At 45.4% G+C, this 21,130-nt stretch overlaps 1 protein-coding gene across 1 annotated transcript in view; it reads right to left on the reverse strand.

The window, feature by feature from the left end:
• luzp2 (leucine zipper protein 2) overlaps window positions 1-21,130 on the reverse strand; it is a 94,475-nt gene that overhangs the window by 26,950 nt on the left and 46,395 nt on the right. The window contains exons 6-7 of the mRNA XM_072465607.1: window positions 16,679-16,741; window positions 6,104-6,166 (exon numbers count right to left, since the gene is read on the reverse strand). Coding sequence (XP_072321708.1) covers window positions 6,104-6,166; window positions 16,679-16,741 — 126 coding nt within the window. The remainder of the gene's footprint in view (window positions 1-6,103; window positions 6,167-16,678; window positions 16,742-21,130) is intronic.

The raw sequence follows: 21,130 nt of genomic DNA on the forward strand, positions 1-21,130 counted from the left end.
GATACTTTATTAAAGGTCCCATATCATGCAAAATAGACTTTGGGAGCTTTTAGTCTTGTATTAGTGTTAGTGGTACCTAAAAAAATAAATTAAAAAAAAATAAACCTGTGCATTAAATATCTTTTTATCTTTTGAGAGTGAAGAATGAGCCGAGAGTGTTTGTTTTTCACGTCATTAATGAATGTATGTATTCTCCGTACATCTGTCTCTCTTTGCGTTGCGTCAGGGCCTGTCCTTGTGGGGTGTGAAGTTTTGTTTTGGACTGATACATAACAGTAATTGCTGCTTTTGTGGAGCCATGGTCAGTTCTCAACATTAGACAAAGAGCTCACCAAATGCGGCGCAAAAATGCAAAGCAGTGTTTTAGAATTAACAGACGTCCAATTAACAGAGATTAGAGTGGCTTGTTCAGGATCATTCATTACTAAAATGCACTGTGGCACTGCTGCCAGGTTACTGCATTCAAACGCCCGCCTGATCTAATTACACAAGGTCATTCAGTGCACAAACTCACTGTATAAAAAGTCCATCCAAATGTGCTTGTAGCGCTTTGAAAAAGCATTTGTGTCGTTGTAGGAGATCTGTTTTTGCAAAGGCACAAGGCGAGAATATCACTGTCATTGGAGTCAGCAACTGTAATTTGATAAGATAAGATAAGATATTCCTTTATTGTCCCACATGGGGAAATTTCATTGGTGCAACGCAGGTAGATACAGAGGTAGATACAGAAGAACAGATCACTTATAGGAAGTCTGAAAAACACTTTCAGTAGAAGATCTCCTATAAATAAATAAAAACTCCCATAGACAAATAAATAAATACATAAATACCATTGCATGTGATCCCGACAGTAATTGCACATGAATATGTGTCACGACAGCACATAGATTGCACACAAATTTCACAGTAATTGCACATGAATTGCACATGAATCACAACAGTAATTGCACATATGACAGAATTGCACATGGTTAGGTCAGTATTGCGAGTGTTCAGTACTAACAGTGTTTGTTATAAAGTCTGACAGCAGCAGGAAGGAAAGACCTGCGAAACCTTTCCTTCACACAGCGAGGGTGGATCAGTCTCTCACTGAAGCTGCTCTCCAGAGCGGAGAGAGTGTCCTGCAGGGGACAGAGTGTCCTGCAGGGGGTGACACTCATGGTCCAGCATAGATGTGAATCTAGCCAGGACCCTTCTGTCCCCCACCTCCTGCACCGAGTCCAGAGCACAGCCCAGGACGGAGCTGGACTTCTTGATGACTCTGTCCAGCTTCTTCCTCTCCCTCTCTGTGATGCTGCTGCTCCAGCAGGCCACACCTACAGGGGCTGATGCCACCACAGAGTCGTAGAAGGTCTTCAGGAGTGGCCCTGTCACTCCAAAAGACCTGAGTCTCCTCAGGAGGTAGAGCCGACTCTGGCTCTTCCTGTACAGTGCGTCTGTGTTATGAGTCCAGTCCAGTTTGTGGTTCAGATGAACACCCAGGTACTTGTATGAGTCCACTCTCTCAATGTCCCGTCCCTGGATGTTCACTGGTGAGGGGGCAGTGGGGTGGCGTCTGCGGAAATCCACCACCATCTCCTTGGTCTTCCCCGCGTTGATGAGGAGGTGGTTCCGCTGACACCAGTCCACAAAGTCCTGCGCCAGTCCTCTGTACTCCGCATCATCGTCGTCCGTGATACGTCCGATGATGGCAGAGTCGTCAGAGAACTTCTGCAGGACACAGCTGTCCGTGTCATGTCTGAAGTCTGCAGTGTAAAGGGTGAAGAGAAAGGGCGCGAGGACAGTGCCCTGGGGCGCCCCCACACTGCAGGTCCGAGTGTCAGACACACAGTTCCGGGCTCTCACAAACTGGGGTCGGTCTGTGAGGTAGTCCAGGATCCACTCTGCCAGGTCATACTCCACACCAGCCGTCTCCAGCTTGTCCCTCAGGAGCAGCGGCTGGATGGTGTTGAAGGCGCTGGAAAGATCGAAGAACAGAATCCTCACAGAGCTGCCAGGCTTTTCCAGGTGAGAGAGAGAGCGGTGCAGCAGGGAGATGACGGCGTCCTCCACTCCGATGCCAGACCGATATGCAAACTGCAGCGGGTCCATGGCTGAGCTCACGGTGGAGCGGAGGTGGTCCAGGACCAGCCGCTCCAGTGTCTTCATCAGGTGGGACGTGAGAGCCACCGGCCTGAAGCTGTTGAGGTCTTTGGGGCGCGGTGTCTTAGGCACAGGCACCAGACAGGAGGTCTTCCAGACCTGTGGTACCACCCTCAGCTTCAGGCTCATGTTGAAGACATGCTCCATAACTCCAAACAGTTCATCTGCGCAGGACTTAAGGAGCCTGGGGCTGATGCCGTCAGGTCCTGCTGCCTTCCTCACTTTAATCCTCTTCAGCTCACTCCTCACCTGTGCTGCTGTGACAGTCAGTGGTTGGCAGGGGGACTGTGTGCTGGGGGGATGGGTGAGTCTAGCTGAAGTGAGGAGCTGATGGTCCGGGGCAGATAAGCGAAGAGGAACAGATGCAGGGCATTGTCCAGCTGTGGAAGAGGGAGCATGCAGCTGTGCAGGGGGAGGGGCGGATGACCGATCAAACCTCAAGAAGTGAGCATTTAAATCATTCACCCACTGTAGATCCCCCTATGTCTGGACAGGGGGGGTTTTGAAGCCCGAGATGGTTTTCAGGCTCCTCCACACTCCCTGAATGTTCTTCTGCTGCAGTTGCTCCTCCATCCTCCTCTTGTAGCCGGCCTCAGCCTGCCTGATCTTCCTCCTCAGCTTCTTCTGCACAGTCCTCAGCTCCTCCTTGTTCCCTGACCTGAAGGCTCTGTTCTTCTCCTTCAGCAGAGCCTTCAGTTCACGGTTAATCCATGGCTTGTTGTTTGGAAAACACTGCACCGTCCGGGAGGGAACAATGTTCTCAAAACAGAAGTTGATGTAGTCCGTGACGCACTCTGTGATAGTGTTGATGTCCTCCCCATGTGGGTCATAAAGCTCAGTCCAGACAGTGGTGCTGAAGCAGTCCCTCAGAGCCTCCTCGCTCTCAGCAGACCACATCCTCACCTCACGGGACACCACAGGCTGCCTGCGCACAATGGGTTCATACACAGGCCTCAGATGTACAAGGTTGTGGTCCGAGCTGCCCAGGGGAGGGAGGGGGGAAGAGGAATAAGCCTCCTTGGTGTTGGCAAAAAACAAGTCCAATGTTCTATTCTCTCTGGTGGGGCAGGTAACATACTGGGTGTATGTTGGTAGAACAGAAGAGGGAGAAGCGTGGTTAAAGTCACCAGAGACAAGGAAGAGAGCCTGTGGATGCTGTGTTTGCAGCCTACAAGTGCAGGAGAGCAGTGCTTCACAAGCATCTTCAGCATTGGCAGACGGGGCCACATAGACTGCGATCAAAATCACATGTGAGAACTCCCGGGGCAGATAATATGGCCTCATGCCAATAGCCATAAGTTCAATATCCTTGTTACATAGCTGCTCCTTCACTGTGCAGTGTCCGGGTTTGGACCAGCTCGTGTTCACATACACCGCCAGACCTCCACCTCTTTTCTTCCCGGATTCTCTCGTTCTGTCCGCCCGCAGCAGATGCAAATTGTCCAAACCTACAATAGAGTCTGGCATTTCTGCTGTTAACCAGGTCTCTGTGAAAATCAAGACGGTGCTGTCCCTATAAATCCTCTGGGACCGCATGAGGCTCGCTATTTCCATCATTTTATTTTGAAGGGACCTCACGTTACCCATGACTACGGCGGGAACCGACTTCCTGTTTGTTCCTCTCTTCTCTCGGAGTTAACGTCCAGCCCGTCTGCTTCGTTGCGTTTTCCTTAGGATGTCCGCCGGGATAACGTGACGATCTCCGGGTAAGACTACAGTTCTCCACAGTTTCATGAGTTCCTCCTTTGTGAAAACGCGGTACGGCGCCGGCCGGGGGGCGGGGCCGGAGCCGGGGGACTCAGTGGCAAGGCACATTGCGACGACACAACGAAAACACTCAATCCAGCCGAATAAAGTCAAAACAAGTTAATTTAAAGTGATTCCAGTGTGTGTCCCGATCGTTCGTGAAGTTCCTCTTTCATATAAACGTGTATATAAACGTGTACCGACGACACGCCGTACTTTAGCGCGGCCGGAGGGGGCGGGGGGGCTGGTGGGCTCACTCGGAGCTAGCTCACGTCACAACAACACAACGAAAAACGCTCAAATCCAGCCGAAAAAAGTAAAAAACAGTTGAATTAAAAAACTATTCCAGCGCGTGTCCCTATCGTGCAGTAAAATAGAAAAAAATATACTAACTATATTTAAAAAATATAGGAGATAAAGCACAATAAGTGTGAGAAAGAAGAGAGAGCGTTTACACCGGGCTGCTCGCTGTACCAGCGCCTTATGACGTATGAACGTTTGCTCTGTTCAGTTCAGTCTTCCACTTCAGGCCCTTTAAACCTTGATGTAAAAGCAGCTAGTTTAAAAAAGCTGCACATTTGTAAATGTATTTTGTTTGCAGAGAACTGTCCAGAGGAACTGTCACTGTTTTTGTCCAATCAAACACATTGTTGGGGGAGAATCAGGTTGAATTGTCAGTGACTTTCAGACAGTTGGTGTGTGTCTTGGTGCAATCAGTGATGTTTGGGCTGTAAAACGAGACTAACGGTGAAATGCTGATTTGATGAGGTGAATAAGACACAGAGTGTGATCACAGCTCTAATTTGGGGGAAATTATCTAATTCGGCCCAATATAGCAGCCTCAAAATATCAGCAGAGCTTTTCAGCTTTTCAGCTTTTCAGCCGCTGCTTTAGATTCCAAAACAAGGTTTTAAGGTTTCTTTTGTTGCTTTGTTGGTGTCTATTTGTGTTCTTATTTTGATTTGGCTCTTGTTGTGTTCTCTTCTGTGTTCAGAAACAGAAAATGTCAATTGTATCAATAAGCCATCAATAATTGATCTGTTTTTGCAAATTAACTCAAAATCAACTGGACAACGACATTTACAAAGAAACAAGAACTTGTCCACAGACTGCACCTGTCGATAAGCCACATGTAGTAACATGAGATATTTACACATAAACATGGTCCATGGTTTTGAAGCTTAAAATATAGAAAAAAATAATGTGTCCCCTGACCTCTTCCTCTACAGTGTGTCAAAGGGTTGCACTTCCTGCGAGAATGCCCCCGTGGTGGCCGTTAGCTAGTAAAATCTATAAAATGACGGCAGGATTCAAAGCGTGGGAAAAAGTAGAGGCTTAAAGTCCAAAAAGTACAGTATCCCTTTTATTATTCATAAACTGCAAATTAATAGAATTTCAATTTCAGGATTGCCTTTGTACAGAGAAATGGGCGGGGATAGGGGGTAGGTGAAAACTGAAAGAACTCAAGCCTCAAATGTAGGACAACACAGCAAGACTCGAACATGTAGAAGTCAAGTGAAATACACGTTTCCTGTTTCACATGCGTCACGGAAGAACACGCATCAGATGCCACGCCACGTTTGGAGTCGTGGCACCGCAGAGGGCCTCACCAGACTCAGTGTGAGGTCCGGATCCAGGGGCAAAACAAAAAGCACTCTAAAACAACTCATTTGGTTTTTCACAATAAAAGCACTCTCACAAAATTGGGGTTTTCGCAATTGTGAATCAGTTGAAATACAACTGTGAGTTCAATAATGATGAGAATATGAGTCAAAATCACACAAAACGTGTTCTGTTGAGCTCGGTTTGACACGCCCACTTTTGTCGTGTCCCTTTTGCGAACACGCCCCTTCACTTTGCGCCCATTTTGTGAACACGCCCCATCACTTAGCGCCCCTTTTGTAAACACGCCCCTTCACTTAGCGCCCCTTTTGTGAACACGCCCCTTCACTTAGCGCCCCTTTTGTGAACACGCCCCCTTCCCTTAGCGCCCCTTTTGTGAACACGCCCCTTCACTTAGCGCCCCTTTTGTGAACACGCCCCTTCACTTCGCGCCCGCAGACACAGGAAATGAGCGGGTTTCCCTGGCTGCGCAGGCTCAAAATACTGCCGACTACGCCCTGTGTGAACTCTACGCGCGGTCGGGCACAATCCGAGCGTTGCCCCGTTGGCATCGCCGAGCGCGGGTCTGAAGCGCTGAACCGTGCGCGCTCACCTCTTCGGCGTAGGCGTCGCAGAGCTTGTTCCCGGAGAGGAGCTTGTTCTTCAGGCTCTTGTTCTGAAACACACACACGAATAAAAAGGTTAAAAGTCGGCACGATAAAAGACAAATTAAATATATATATATATGACAAAATCACAGTAATAAACCCAACCTGTGATCAGCAAACCAGCACAGACTAAAATAATTACTCTAAATGATTAATAACAGTGGTGGAAAGTAAAAAGATCCGTATTTTACCGATGTAACTTTCACAGCGGACACTTTGACTTCACGACATTTGAGAGCAGGTTTTCTACGCCGTGAACGCTCTGAACTGGACCGAAAAGTAAAAAGTATTTTCAGTGTGATTTGAGGGGTGGGTCAAACTAAATATATACGAATACTTCACACGACAAAAGAGGAAAGTCATTTGAATTTCACCCGCGGATCAAAGTTCAGCACAATTTTTCATCCAATTCACTACATTTAACACATTTTTCGTTTTCAAAATCAAAGTGAAATATGTTTTACTCTTAAAGTGCCAATGACTTTGACTTTATTTGGTGTATTTATACCTTTTGTACATATAAATTATAGTTTTACACCAATCGAGCAGGTATTTGTGGAGAAAACGCTGAAAAATCTGTAGAAAATGACAGGAAGTGACATCACAGGGACTCATTCCAGTCAAAGTTTATGCAGAATTTACACAAAGAAACAATCCAAAAATGCAGCGCGTGTTTGTGGCGAATGTCGTTAAAACCGCACAGGATCCTGCTGGGTTTCCGTTTTGTTACGTACAATCAAACGGAGTGATTTCTGAGCGGTCAGACGCCGTAAATCACAGTTAAAAGCTCAACTCTATTATTTTATATTTTTCTTCTTTCTGTTCCTTTTCGCTCACATCAAACGAAACATAATAATACGCTGTACACTTGTAAGTGCGAGATCAAATTACAGAGGTGAAAAAACACATAAAGTGCGTTATTCAGTCTAAAAATAGCTCTTGTTCTAGAGGCAGAATGAAATGTAATGACTCTGTCAGACATCAGAGTCTTCCAGAGGATCTTGTGAGAGGAGGATTTAATTTTTTTTTTTATGTAACGCACGAGTGGTTGGTCATTGGTCATTCTGAAGTGATTTTGAAATTGTGTTTTGTGCTTTTGCATGAGGTCCAGAGAAAACACCTCCATCTTAACGGAAGGACTTTGTTGTGTGTGAAGGTTATTTTGTGTTTTTAATGCCAACGCTTTTATTTTACACTGTTTGTCACTGAATTCTTTTCACATCCAAAAAGTAAAACATGTTAATTAAATATGAAAATTATGTAAAAAAAAAAACGTGTTAAAAAAAATACAATGTTTTTAAAATCTATGGAAAATAACACAATGTTTTAATATTCAGTTTGTACTGTCATTTCAGTGCGTAAAAATGACAATGTTTTAAAATTCAGTTTATGAAAATACAGTTTTTTTAATTTGGTGCGAAACAAAATTCAGTGTAAACATTTCCAGTGTCTCAAAGTTTGGGTTTAACTTTCCGCTTTGCTTTTAAAATGAGGAAAATAATACTTTTTAGATAATGTTTTAAGTATGTGGTTTATATTTTTAAGTTATATTGATATATTTATGAATGTTTAGTTTATAAGAGTTATGGTGTACGTGATCCCGGAGCGCCCTCTTGTGGCTTTATTGCGTTGTCGTCGGACGTCAATCCGTGACACTGACACTGACACTATGGAAGCAGCAGAATGACCTGTTCAAATAGTTTAAAATTAACTCATTTACGTTCTTAAGACAGCTAAAACCAGGTCGAGCGCCTTTAAATAAACCATTACGTCAACTTTAGCCGCTCAGTTGTAAAAGATCGATGGAGTTTCCACTCAGGCATAAAACAGAATTATCTTGTCCATAAAGACGTGCGCGTCAGGTGGATTTGATCAATATTTATTACAGAAAAAGACTTTTCATCTATGTTTTGACTGAAGCGCGAGAGACTCGGATCCACTCTGGGACTCGGCGTCTTGACTGGCTCGAAGAAAAGTTTGAAAAATGCATAATGTGGGTCATTTAAGAAGTGATGAGCGACGGTTGAAGCGACAGGACTTCTAAAGTCTGTAATGAACTCTCCAACACGTGTCAGAGCATAGCGATGTTCACAACGTGTCCATCGCCAAACGATTTACTGTCCATCAACTTTCACACTTTCACACTGTCGCTCAGACACACTTTTAGCATCAAAAGTTTTCATTACAGCCCATCAAACTCATCAGTCAGAACACATTAACCGGCCGGAGTCCCTGATCCATTAAAGTCAGCACAGTCAGATAAATCAGCAATTTGTGTGGATGACATTTTGGATTTGGACAAGACCGGGCGCCGCCGTCAAGAGGAGGGGAAGGCATTTGAGATGAAAAGGGCACCAGACATCAGCGGGCCTATTGCCATGGAAATGACTCGGATAATTAAAGTGGAATTAAAAGCAAAATTAGGTCACACTTGTGCGGACCCTTGGCACCGATGTCATTAAAGCCCGACTTTCAAACTGTAAAAGGAGATTATATGTATTTAAAGGACACGTATTATCCTAAATTGAGCTTTTAACCATATTATTACAGTGTTGACTCATCAAAATCCCACCTGGAGATGCAGTTAGCTTCATCCATGTTTGTCTGATGAATCCTGGTTTAAGAGTCTTCTGCTCTAAGCCTGAAAAACCCGTCTTTTTTAAGTCCAAAAATCATCTCCAGACTCGTTATAATGTGTTATTCTGCATAATCTTATTCTGCTGCTGATTAAGCCCTTTCCTATTAACATTCTGCTTAACACTGTTTAGAGTGTGAGCACGTAACACGGAGACAAGCACGCTTTGTCCTTGAGCTAGGTGGCGCTATAGAGCGCAGTGGGGCTGGAGCAGAGGCCATCACTGCTGTTTGACTCGCTCTATCACAGACCTGGTGGTTTTATAAGAAATGATTATGAAAATGAATAACTTACATTTACGTAGAAAACAATGGTGAGAATATGAACACAATAGAATTTTAAAATAACATAATTTCTGTGCATGAGAGCGCTTTTTACTGTTCTTGCATTTGTTCTTCCACAGGATTAAATATGGATTAAAGCTTGAATGAAGTAAAAAAATAAACATCCAGATATGTTTTAGTTGAGGGGACAACAATATAATGGTTAAAAGTTTAATTTTGCATACATCCTTGCACAATATTTGTCGGTTTTAACAGCTTCAAAAACAAATGCAAAGACACAGCCAACATTTTAACATTTTAAGTTTGTTGCACCAGATTTCTTCCGGCGTGTGTGAACCGACACAAGTCTGGCAGATCGGGCTCCAAACGCCGGGGTTTCCTTTGTTCTCCAGCTCACAGGGCTGAGCACTATTGTTCAGCCGGCTCTGTTTATTATCTCTTTGTTTTGGCAGCATTAGTGTGTACATTACAGTGTGGCTTTTAGTAATGAGTTTTAGCCTCAGACCTTTGTGGAATATGGAACAATGAGCGCCTTCTCCCCTCAGTGCGTTCTAAGTGCCCATTGTAAAAACAAGTAGAGCTCCCATGTTAAAAGCCAGTCTCTAATAGTTCATTACAAAGTCAAATGGCAGTGGGTTTGAGGGTCATTTATTCAGCTAACCAGATCTGCAGCGGGGGACTGTCGGAGTGAGCGCTTCCCATACTGAAGAAATGACCCTCTTCTCCACACGGATTGGCTTGCTTAATGGTCCGATATTATTCATTGTTGAGGCTCTTTAAACTACTTTCTAGACATTTTAGAAGTCAGGTTTTGTAGCTTTAAATAAAGTATAGGCAATGAATGGAAAACAGACTACGAGCTGAGGTAAATTTAAGGTGAATTTGGCGTGACATGCAGCATTTTTACAGGGTTATATTTATAATAAATAATGCCCCATTTGAATCTAGAAGAGAAGTCGCCTCCGATCATAATATAGTATAAATCACAGACATGTTCTACTGTAAAAACTGGCGATCAAAAGAGGTAAGCCCGGCGATGTCCCCTGCATGTCCGGCCCCTGAGAACAGGACTAAAGTGATGGTACTTCCTGGTTCTGGTCAGGACCCGAGCAGCAGCGTTCTGGATGTACTGCAGATGGATGTGTTTTACAGCTCGTTTTGAAGAGGCCGTTACAGAGGTCAAAGGTTTCAAGGACATCGAGCACTTTAAACGTTTCTGTCACATATATTATCCACATGAACATTGAAATCACCTGCAGTGACTAAACCATCAGCAGGGGGCATGACAAGGAGAGCGATCGGTCTTTAGTGGGAGTCTGTTATCAAGAGCTATTTTTGCAGTGAATAAATCTGGAATCTGACCACTAAAGACCATAGAATCTGTAATGGTCACATTTATAAAGCGCTTTACACCTCCAAGACAATCAAAATGCTCTACATCGAGGAATCTATTCACACAGCAGTATATGCAGACACAGAGGACGTGGGAGGTGAAATGTCTTGCCCAAGGACACAACGACAGAACTGATCTGAGGGAGCTGGAACCCGACCAACCCGTGTCGACAGACAATAAATCCAGGATCTGAACCGCTGACATATAATATCGCACGCCCACCTCTGATCTCTCTGATGGAGGCGGGGTCAGGTTGATGATGACATCTCTAATGCTCATACGTGACTTGGCCTCGTGCCACACATCGATCACACGGTAACTCCACACGGACAGAGCGTGTTCGTGCGGCTGGTGTATGATGCGTGTTAATAACTCTACAGTGGCATGTCGCACAGGTTTAAGCACTTATTAAAGGGTAAAAGGACAGAAGGGTGCAGGATGGAGTGATGACAGTGATGAGAGTGATGACAGAGATGAGAGTGTACCGGTCATCACTGCACACACGCTACAGTGCACAACACACTCGCAGTATACGCGCACAACAACCTCCAGTATTGTGCAAACATCAGATTAAACTGTAGTCTGTCATCTGTGAAGGACATATTTTGTCTTCTCTGATAACATTTTTGAGATTTGCGTTTTGCTCAGAGGTGCACGATATAAGATTTTAGGAGGAGGATTCTTTCCTCCTGGTGTGATTTCTGAAGCGAAGCAGGGTTTGGCCCGGGCAGCACTTAGAAAGGAGATCCCTGTGAATACCTTGTGCTGCAGTGGCTCTGGTGCAAAACTACTGTCGTGTCCTTGGGCAAGACACTTCACCCGGCTTGCCTCTGACGTCAAAGCGCTCTGGCCTATGAATGACAGCGTTTTTGTGAGAGAGAATGTGCGACAACGGGTGGAAACGAACCCATGGCTACAATCCGGCTGTTCATCGACACCAAGCCAAATAGTCATTGGCATGAGTTGTTCATTATAGAAATGTGTAATACCATACTGTGGAACATTCCCACATTCACACACTAAGGGCTCTCAAAAAGGCTTAAAATCAACAAAACCGTACTTTTCAGGCTTCAAGCCGCTACTTTTTTCCCCACGCTTTGAACCCTGTGGTCATTACAACTGTGCGGTTAATTTATAGATTTTTACTGGCTAACGTCCACCGGGAGGCACTCTAGCTGGAGGCGCAAGGGTTTGACACACTGTAGAAGAAGAGGTCAATGGAGAAGTTGCGTTTTCCTATATTTTAAGCTTCAAACGCTGTTGTGTCATATTCACAGAGAAATGAGTCTAATGAGGAAGTGACTCTAGACGCAGTGAAAACACACACCATAGATGCCATTCCCAGGCCTGTCAACAAACTGACCTAATGAAAGACTTTATTTTAGCTTCCAAACTTTGCGTAAATGATTCCATGTTGAGGGAGCAGAATATTGCCATTTCACCAGTCTCAGACCAACACCCAATGGCAATGCAGCAAAGCTAAAAGAAAAACTGCGACAGGCCAATCAGCTTCCTTTCTCAAATCTATGACGGGTGGGAACAAACTACCAACACATTTAAAACAATGCACTGACTTTAAAAACACAACACTCATTTTCAACAGGAACACAACCGCCAACATTAGTAAATTTGTAGTATTTTTCATTTCAAAATGTAGAAAATAATGACTTAACTCTTCAGCACACAGAGGGGAAGGAGATGGAGATCTGTATTGTTGTTGAATGTAGTATTTATGTGTACATTACATTGCCTTCTGCTGCTTGTACTTATGTATTTCATGTCTCGGGGACTGCAGCTGGAAATGAGCTCTGAGAAGTACAATCTGCTACAAAGCATCTGAAAATGAAATGTTGATGGATCAGACGATGGTTCAGCGGAGGCGGAGGATACAAAACGATTGTTGAAACATTTTAACATTTCAGACAAGTCATTAATATTAATAACTATGAATTATGGAGTCAGGCAAGGCCAGGGCCGGCCCAAGCCTTCAGGGGGCCCTAAGCGAAAACATTTTTGGGGGCCCCTCACCACGTCATCAGAATCAGTTTTATTGCCATTGTCAGTGAACAATTAACATATGGGAACTTTCTTCAACGCAAACAAAGTTCACCAAAACTCCAGGGCATCCGTTTGCCAGTTAGTTTATTCTCAACACCTCACAAGCTCAAATATTGATAACTTAAATCCCACAATGCAACTTGGTATTCCGCTGACATCACCTCTACTCCCTGTACAAATCACAAAACGTTCCAGATATGTTTTTGGGTGTATTTGTGGGCGTTAAGGGTCTACAGCCACATTAGCACATTAGTTTAAATTAATGAACGGGGGGGGGGGTCTGGGGGCTCTCCCCCAGAGATTTTCAGACCTTTTTGGGTCTTCTGCTGCATTTTAATGTGGTCCAGGCGGCTAAAGTAAGAGTAAAATGTTGAGGTTGTGATGCTATAAAATGATGATGTGATGAAACTGTGCCAGGAGAAAATGACTAAAGCCAGTTATTAATACATTAGTGTACTTAATTACTCAATACAATAATGGCTATGAAAAATAATTATGGTCAAATTGATTGATTTTAACTGAAAATGTAAAAGTAATAGTTATCCTTACTAATTTATCTTTTACTGCTCCCAACTGTTCCTTCTTGCCAAAGTGACAAAACAAGTTATATTAAATTAAACAAATGGCATAAGCATTGCTTGATAACACTCATAAAGCTACACAGAGCAAAAATGTTAATTCCCAGAGAATGAACAGAACTAGAAGTGAAGGTCCAAACCTAGCTATAGTGAAGAGACTGCGTTTCTGCAACTTTGCCACTTTTATATAAAAATATATAGTATTATTCTATAACAGATGTAATTTTAATATGTCTGGTTATGTTTCACTATCAATTTGTTATAATTTATAAAAAATAGTCTAATGATGCTTTTTAAATAAATTGAAAAGTTTTATTGCTCTATTAAAAGTTAATTACAATATAAATGTTTGTTCTGATCAGAACACCACACACTGGACTCCTGCACCTTTACGTTCCTCTCATTGCACTTTAAGAAGTCAAAGTCAAACAGACATCACGAGTCACGATTGATCTCACACATGGTGATGTGAGAGAGAGGGACGCAAACTCAAACCCGCTCATCTCTAACTGAGGCTGCTCAGGGGCCCGGGACAGGGGCCCGGGACAGGGGCCCGGGACAGGGGCCCGGGACAGGGGCCCGGGACAGGGGCCGCACACTGTTCACTCCAAAGTCTCACATCAGAGGGTCTGGACGAGACGGCGCTCGTCCAGACCGGATCTCCGCCTCTTAGTGACCCGGGCCATAGACGCCCCTCACCGGCCTCACCTGCAGCTCACACTCCCGGGCTGGTGTAAATGTTAAGCTTATTATCTTTCATTCAGACACATATTATTGTGCGCGGGGCAGAGCTCTCGTCTCCTCCAGCCTGAGCGAACTAACGTGACAGAATCGTGTTGTTTCAAACAGCAGCATTAACCGTCTCTTTGTAAGAGAAGTTCAATACCTGGAGAGTGTTGTTGAGTTTGCAGTTTCTTTACATCGTCAAGAAGTTTCTTCTTTCGTTTTTCGGCATCGGGGGGATATATTCCTCTGGACATGAGGACCACGTTCTGTTGTGTTTATGTTTTGCTCTCGAGCTCCTCGCGCACAATGAAGTTGCCCAATCAGCGCAGGTTTGGTGTCTCGGTTGCCAGATTGTCATTACAAATAAATGCGGTTTGTCCATTATATGTTACCGCTGTGTGCGCTGCCGCACCAGCAGTGCTACTACACTAGTGGCGCACGCTGCGCTTGCACTTCGCTTAAGACGGGTTGCCAGATTGGGGGCCCTATTAACGCCTCGAGGCCCTACGCGGCTGCTTAGTTCGCTTATAGGCTGGGCCGGCCCTGGGCAAGGCAGATGCAACATTATCAGTGGTGAAAGATTTGATGGTTTGATTTCTTAATTTTTTGAAAATCTCGTTCTCGTTCTACATTCCTCTCGTGAATCGCGTTTGCCTGGGATTTTCTCTACCTTTGATTCATAACGTCTTAAAGGGGACGTGTTTATTAGCAACAGTCGTGAAACATTCATAGAAACATTACCAGGCTGTTTCAGCATCTGACATTTGGAAAGGTCACGGGGGAAACTCTTGTTCACTGAAAGGTTTGAAATGACTCATTATTTCCTGTTTGGGAATTTCTGACAGAGGATATTTAGAGTTATTAGAGGAGGCAGAGTGAGGCCTGTAGCGTCCTACAAGTTTAACATGGAAACTGTAGCTCTGTCTACTTCTAGTGCTGAAAACATCATGGATTTAGCTTGAATCAAACATGACTGGGATGAGTGTAGACGCTTTTCACCTTCAGCTGGTACGTATGGGATACGTCATTATGGGATACGTCATTATGGGATACGTCATAATGGGATACGTCATTATAGGATACGTCATTATGGGATACGTCATTATGGGATACATCATTATGGGATACATCATTATGGGATACGACATTATGAGATACGTCATAATGGGATACGTCATTATGAGATATGTCGTTATGGGATACAGGTTTCAGGGACAACAATGACATCATCTCCCGTAGATTTAACCCAGACTGGAACTTGATGTATTTTCAGTCACAAACATTGAGATGTTCTGAGGCCAGGCTGAGGTTGAAGGTCAGAGGTCAGGATCAGGCTGTGTGTTTCCAGATGGTGACGTCATGAAGAGAATGAATCAACTTTGTTTTACAGCAGCATCAAAGCCTAAAAAAAAATGCACCAAACCTCCCAAAATCCTGATCAACTTTACAGAAGATATCCAGGAACAAGATGAACTCAATTATTGCAAAAATGTCAGATATAGTGGTATAATTCCGAGGGGGACGCCGTGTCAAAACTTTCTGAACTCGTCTTTGTTTTATTATTTAACATAGTCATTTCTTGCTGGTGGAGCCGTTCACTTCGTCTCACGATCAGTGTGAGCTGCACTCCTTTGACAGCGCGACATCTCTAAGCGCTGACACGTCTTTGTTTCTCTAACCAAACCAAGTCTGAGCAGATGATCAGAAGATGTTTGCTCGTTTCTTTGACTCTAACCAACGTTTGGTCCTCCCACTCTTTCCCCCTTTTCTCCTCCACTCTTCTGAAGCACGACTTTCAGCGCCAGCGTCACGCATTCTAGTCTTATAATCGTATTCTGATCCTGCTGCTGTCGTGCCCCGTTCATCTATTTTATATGGGTATTTTGAGATAGCGCTGCAAAGAACTCAATATTCTGTCTTTTCTATATGAAATCTATTAATCTTAAATATATAGACAAAATCAGATGTAATCCCGCCTAAAAGCTCTATAAAAAGCTTTAAACTGGTTCAAAATGCAGCAGCAAGATTACTAACAGGAACTAAAAGAAGAGAGCACATTACGCCGGTGCTGGAGGCTCCTGTCCAGTTTAGAATCACATTTAAACTCCTCCTCCTGACTTACAAAACCATAAATGACAGGGCCCCTCCCACCTCAAAGATGCTATCGAACCAGATCATCCAAACAGAGCTCTTCACTCTGAAAATGCTGGACTTCTGGTGGTGCCAAGAGTCTCTAAAAGCACAGTAGGAGGTAGAGCCTTCTGGTGGTGCCAAGAGTCTCTAAAAGCACAGTAGGAGGTAGAGCCTTCTGGTGGTCCCAAGAGTCTCTAAAAGCACAGTAGGAGGTAGAGCCTTCTGGTGGTCCCAAGAGTCTCTAAAAGCACAGTAGGAGGTAGAGCCTTCTGGTGGTGCCAAGAGTCTCTAAAAGCACAGTAGGAGGTAGAGCCTTCTGGTGGTGCCAAGAGTCTCTAAAAGCACAGTAGGAGGTAGAGCCTTCTGGTGGTCCCAAGAGTCTCTAAAAGCACAGTAGGAGGTAGAGCCTTCTGGTGGCCTTCTGGCTTTTCTACTCCTGCAGTTGAGCAGTGGGGGGCGGAGCAGCTCTTCCACATTATAATGAATGAGTCTCCTTCAAACGTTACTGCTCCTGGAGGTGTTTACTGCGTGCACTCTAAATAGAATCCTGCTGGTTCTGAAAGAATACACTGCAAAAACTAAAACTAAAGATGCTGTTGATCTTTATTGTGCTGCCAACAGTAAAAAACAACACATTTTTTGACTAATTTAGACTCATTCATTTCCTTATTTGGATAGATTCCGTACCGGTGTAAACGACCGCACAGACTCACCTCTTGCTGTAGATCTTTGATGATTTTCGTTTTCTTCTCCATCTCCACTTTGAGGAATTTGATCTGAAGAATACACAAGTACACACAGTATTACACACAGTATTACACAGAGTATTACACAGAGTATTACACAGAGTATTACACAGAGTATTACACACAGTATTACACGCAGTATTACACACAGTATTACACACAGTATTACACACAGTATTACACACAGTATTACACACAGTATTACACACAGTATTACACGCAGTATTACACTTAGTATTACACAGAGTATTACACAGAGTATTACACAGAGTATTACACACAGTATTACACGCAGTATTACACACAGTATTACACACAGTATTACACACAGTATTACACACAGTATTACACACAGTATTACACACAGTATTACACGCAGTATTACACTTAGTATTACACAGAGTATTACACACAGTATTACACGCAGTATTACACTTAGTATTACACAGAGTATTACACACAGTATTACACACAGTATTACACACAGTATTACACACAGTATTACACACAGTATTACACACATAATTACACACAGCCACGTACAGTTTGTCGCTTGAAACAAACGCACTTCAGACACTTTTTTTTATTTCCATCATTATCTATTTGAGGTAACGCTGCTGCACTACCCACAGAAGCGTGATGACAGAGACGAAGTGTGTGGGAAGTGTGCAGGAAGTGTGTGGGATGAGTGTGGGAAATGTCTGGGAAGTGTGTGGGACGTGTGTGGGAAGTGTGTGGGAAGTGTGCGGGAAGTGTGTGGGGAGTGTGTGGGACGTGTGTGGGAAGTGTGTGGGAAGTGTGTGGAAAGTGTGTGGAAAGTGTGTGGAAAGTGTGTGGAAAGTGTGTGGAAAGTGTGTGGGAAGTGTGTGGGAAGTGTGTGGAAAGTTGGAAGTGTGTGGGAAGTGTGTGGGAAGTGTGTGGGAAGTGTGTGGAAAGTTGGAAGTGTGTGGGAAGTGTGTGGGAAGTGTGTGGGAAGTGTGTGGAAAGTGTGTGGAAAGTGTGTGGAAAGTGTGTGGAAAGTGTGTGGGAAGTGTGTGGGAAGTGTGTGGAAAGTGTGTGGAAAGTGTGTGGAAAGTGTGTGGGAAGTGTGTGGGAAGTGTGTGGAAAGTGTGTGGCAAGTGTGTGGGAAGTGTGTGGGAAGTGTGTGGAAAGTGTGTGGGAAGTGTGTGGAAAGTGTGTGGAAAGTGTGTGGAAAGTGTGTGGGAAGTGTGTGGAAAGTGTGTGGGAAGTGTGTGGGAAGTGTGTGGAAAGTGTGTGGAAAGTGTGTGGAGAGTGTGTGGAAAGTGTGTGGGAAGTGTGTGGAAAGTGTGTGGGAAGTGTGTGGGAAGTGTGTGGAAAGTGTGTGGAAAGTGTGTGGAAAGTGTGTGGGAAGTGTGTGGAAAGTGTGTGGAAAGTGTGTGGAAAGTGTGTGGGAAGTGTGTGGAAAGTTGGAAGTGTGTGGGAAGTGTGTGGGAAGTGTGTGGGACGTGTGTGGAAAGTTGGAAGTGTGTGGGAAGTGTTTGTGGGAAGTGTGTGGGAAGTGTGTGGGACATGTGTGGGAAGTGTGTGGGACGTTTGTGGAAAGTTGGAAGTGTGTGGGACGTGTGTGGGACGTGTGTGGGAAGTGTGTAGGAAGTGTGCGGGAAGTGTGCGGGAAATGTGCGGGAAATGTGCGGGAAGTGTGCGGGAAGTGTGTGGGAAGTGTCTGGGAAGTTGGAAGTGTGTGGGAAGTGTGTGGGAAGTGTGCGGGAAGTGTGCGGGACGTGTGTGGGACTTGTGTGGGAAGTGTGCGGGAAGTGTGTGGGAAGTGTGTGGGAAGTGTGTGGGAATGTGCGGGAAGTGTGCGGGACGTGTGTGGGACGTGTGTGGGAAGTATACGGGAAGTGTGCGGGACGTGTGTGGGACGTGCGTGGGAGGTGTGTGGGACATGTGTGGGAAGTGTGTGGGAAGTGTGTGGGACGTGTGTGGGAAGTGTGTGGGAAGTGTGCGGGGAGTGTGCGGGAAGTGTGTGGGACGTGTGTGGGACGTGTGTGGGACGTGTGTGGGAAGTGTGTGGGAAGTGTGTGGGACGTGTGTGGGAAGTGTGCGGGAAGTGTGCGGGAAGTGTGTGGGACGTGTGTGGGACGTGTGTGGGAAGTGTGTGGACGTGTGCGGGACGTGTGCGGGACGTGTGCGGGAAGTGTGTGGGACGTGTGCGGAAAGTGTGCGGGACGTGTGCGGGAAGTGTGCGGGAAGTGTGCGGGGAGTGTGCGGGAAGTGTGCGGGAAGTGTGTGGGACGTGTGTGGGAAGTGTGCGGGAAGTGTGTGGGACGTGTGTGGGAAGTGTGTGGGAAGTGTGTGGGACGTGTGCGGAAAGTGTGCGGGACGTGTGCGGGACGTGTGCGGGACGTGTGTGGGAAGTGTGTGGGATGTGTGCGGGAAGTGTGCGGGAAGTGTGCGGTCTCCACTTCCTTCCCTTTGCTGTCCGACTCTCTCCTCGGGCCAGTGTGTGACGCAGCCGCACACACGACCTTCATCATGTCGGTGAACCGTGAGTCAGCTGGTGCTAAGCTGTGCGCTCATCGTCCTCAGGGGAACACGCCCGAGGGAAACCGTGCTCTCCAGCTCTGCCAGGACTCCTCGCTTTTCCCGTACTATACAATGTGTGTGTACGATGTGTAGTCTGGACTCAACTCTAAAGAAACAAGGCCGTTTATGAGAGGAAACTGAAATGAAGAAAGCAAAAGTATAACTCATTTCTGCACTAAACACGAACAAAAGCCGGATAACTGACCTAGTCCAATATAAATGTTCAAAATGCGTGTGAACCTGGGAAGTACGACTCTCAAAGATGGCAGTGACACACGTGGAGAAGTGTGCGCGGAGTCAAGATTAACGTGATAATCGCTCATCGTGATTATTCAGGTCACAGAGTAATCGTAAGAGCTAAAAACAAATGATCATGAACTGTTTTAGAAGCAAAATTATGTCATTTCTATTCAATCCAAACCCCGAAAAGTACACGAAAATGTACAGCGACATGCCTGGTGTGCGGTGGTTTTCCTTCTGAACCGAACAGCGCTGCACCAGGCGAGAAACTGTGGGCGTGTCTCTGGACGTTTACTCACTCGCTCTAGATCAGAGATAACAAAGTACTGACGCCCCCCCCACAGCTGACCCCCACTGCTGACCCCCACTGCTGACCCCCACAGCTGACCCCCACAGCTGACCCCCACAGCTGACCCCCACAGCTGACCCCCACAGCTGACCCCCACAGCTGACCCCCACTGCTGACCCCCACTGCGGACCAGCGCGTGTTGTTTTAGTCTGCTGTGTTAAAGTGAAAGCTACTGTCAATGTTAATATTTCGATATTTGTGCAGTGGAGAGCGAGCGACTTGTGAAAATCGCAGCTCAAACGTGTTGTTGTGGTTCAATGTGCCATCGCTTTTGTAGTAGCAATTATAGCTACGAAGTTTAAGTGTCGATGCTAAATGACTGAACGCACTTGAACGTCTCTCAGCCCCGCCCGCACCTCCCCTCGACTGGGACAAGAGCACTCGGACAGGTTTCTGAAGTGACTGAACGTTCACTTTATCTGCTCTGGAAATGTCGAATACAACAGCTACTGACAGGTGTCGCCAGGTGCATTTATCTGGTCGGGGCAGCGCATGTTGATGAACACGAAACACATGATGTTCATCCGTCACACTCTCATTCATAAACATGTTTTTAGTGAAATAGGAAAGCGACGCAGACACGGGGAGAACATGCAAACTTCACACCAGCTCGGGATCGATCCCAGGTCCTTTTCCTGTGAAGAGGTTATTAAATTATTCTAGTCAGAAGTCATTACTGGCCATGAGCACGAGTCGAGTATCTAAGAGCTGCAGAACAAAGAGGAAACCCTGCGATTCAAAGGGAATATGTGATTCCAGCGGCTCCATTACTGTCAGTTTGATGGTTCCTTTTCAAACTCAGATATTTGACTTTCTCCTGAACACGGCTGACATTTGCGCTTCAGGCTTGTTTCTGCCTCAGCTGCTGATAAACAGTATTTAAAGAACACAAATGTCAAACTGCTGGTGCATGACTCTACAGCGCTCTGCGCACGCATTAGCAACGTGCTGAACGTGGCTTCAGATGTGTCTGTGCTCAGGGTCTGCGAGTGTGTGTGATGTGTGTGATGTGTGTGCACGTGTGTGATGTGTGTGCACGTGTGTGCACGTGTGTGATGTGTGTGCACGTGTGTGATGTGTGTGCACGTGTGTGATGTGTGTGCGCGCACGTGTGTGATGTGTGTGCACGTGTGTGATGTGTGTGCACGTGTGTGATGTGTGTGCACGTGTGTGATGTGTGTGCACGTGTGTGCACGTGTGTGATGTGTGTGCACGTGTGTGCACGTGTGTGCACGTGTGTGATGTGTGTGCACGTGTGTGATGTGTGTGCACGTGTGTGATGT

Source organism: Eucyclogobius newberryi, unplaced genomic scaffold (assembly GCF_026437365.1).
Source record: "Eucyclogobius newberryi isolate DKJ021-1_F unplaced genomic scaffold, fEucNew1.0.hap1 SCAF_5, whole genome shotgun sequence".
Lineage (NCBI taxonomy): Eukaryota > Metazoa > Chordata > Actinopteri > Gobiiformes > Gobiidae > Eucyclogobius > Eucyclogobius newberryi.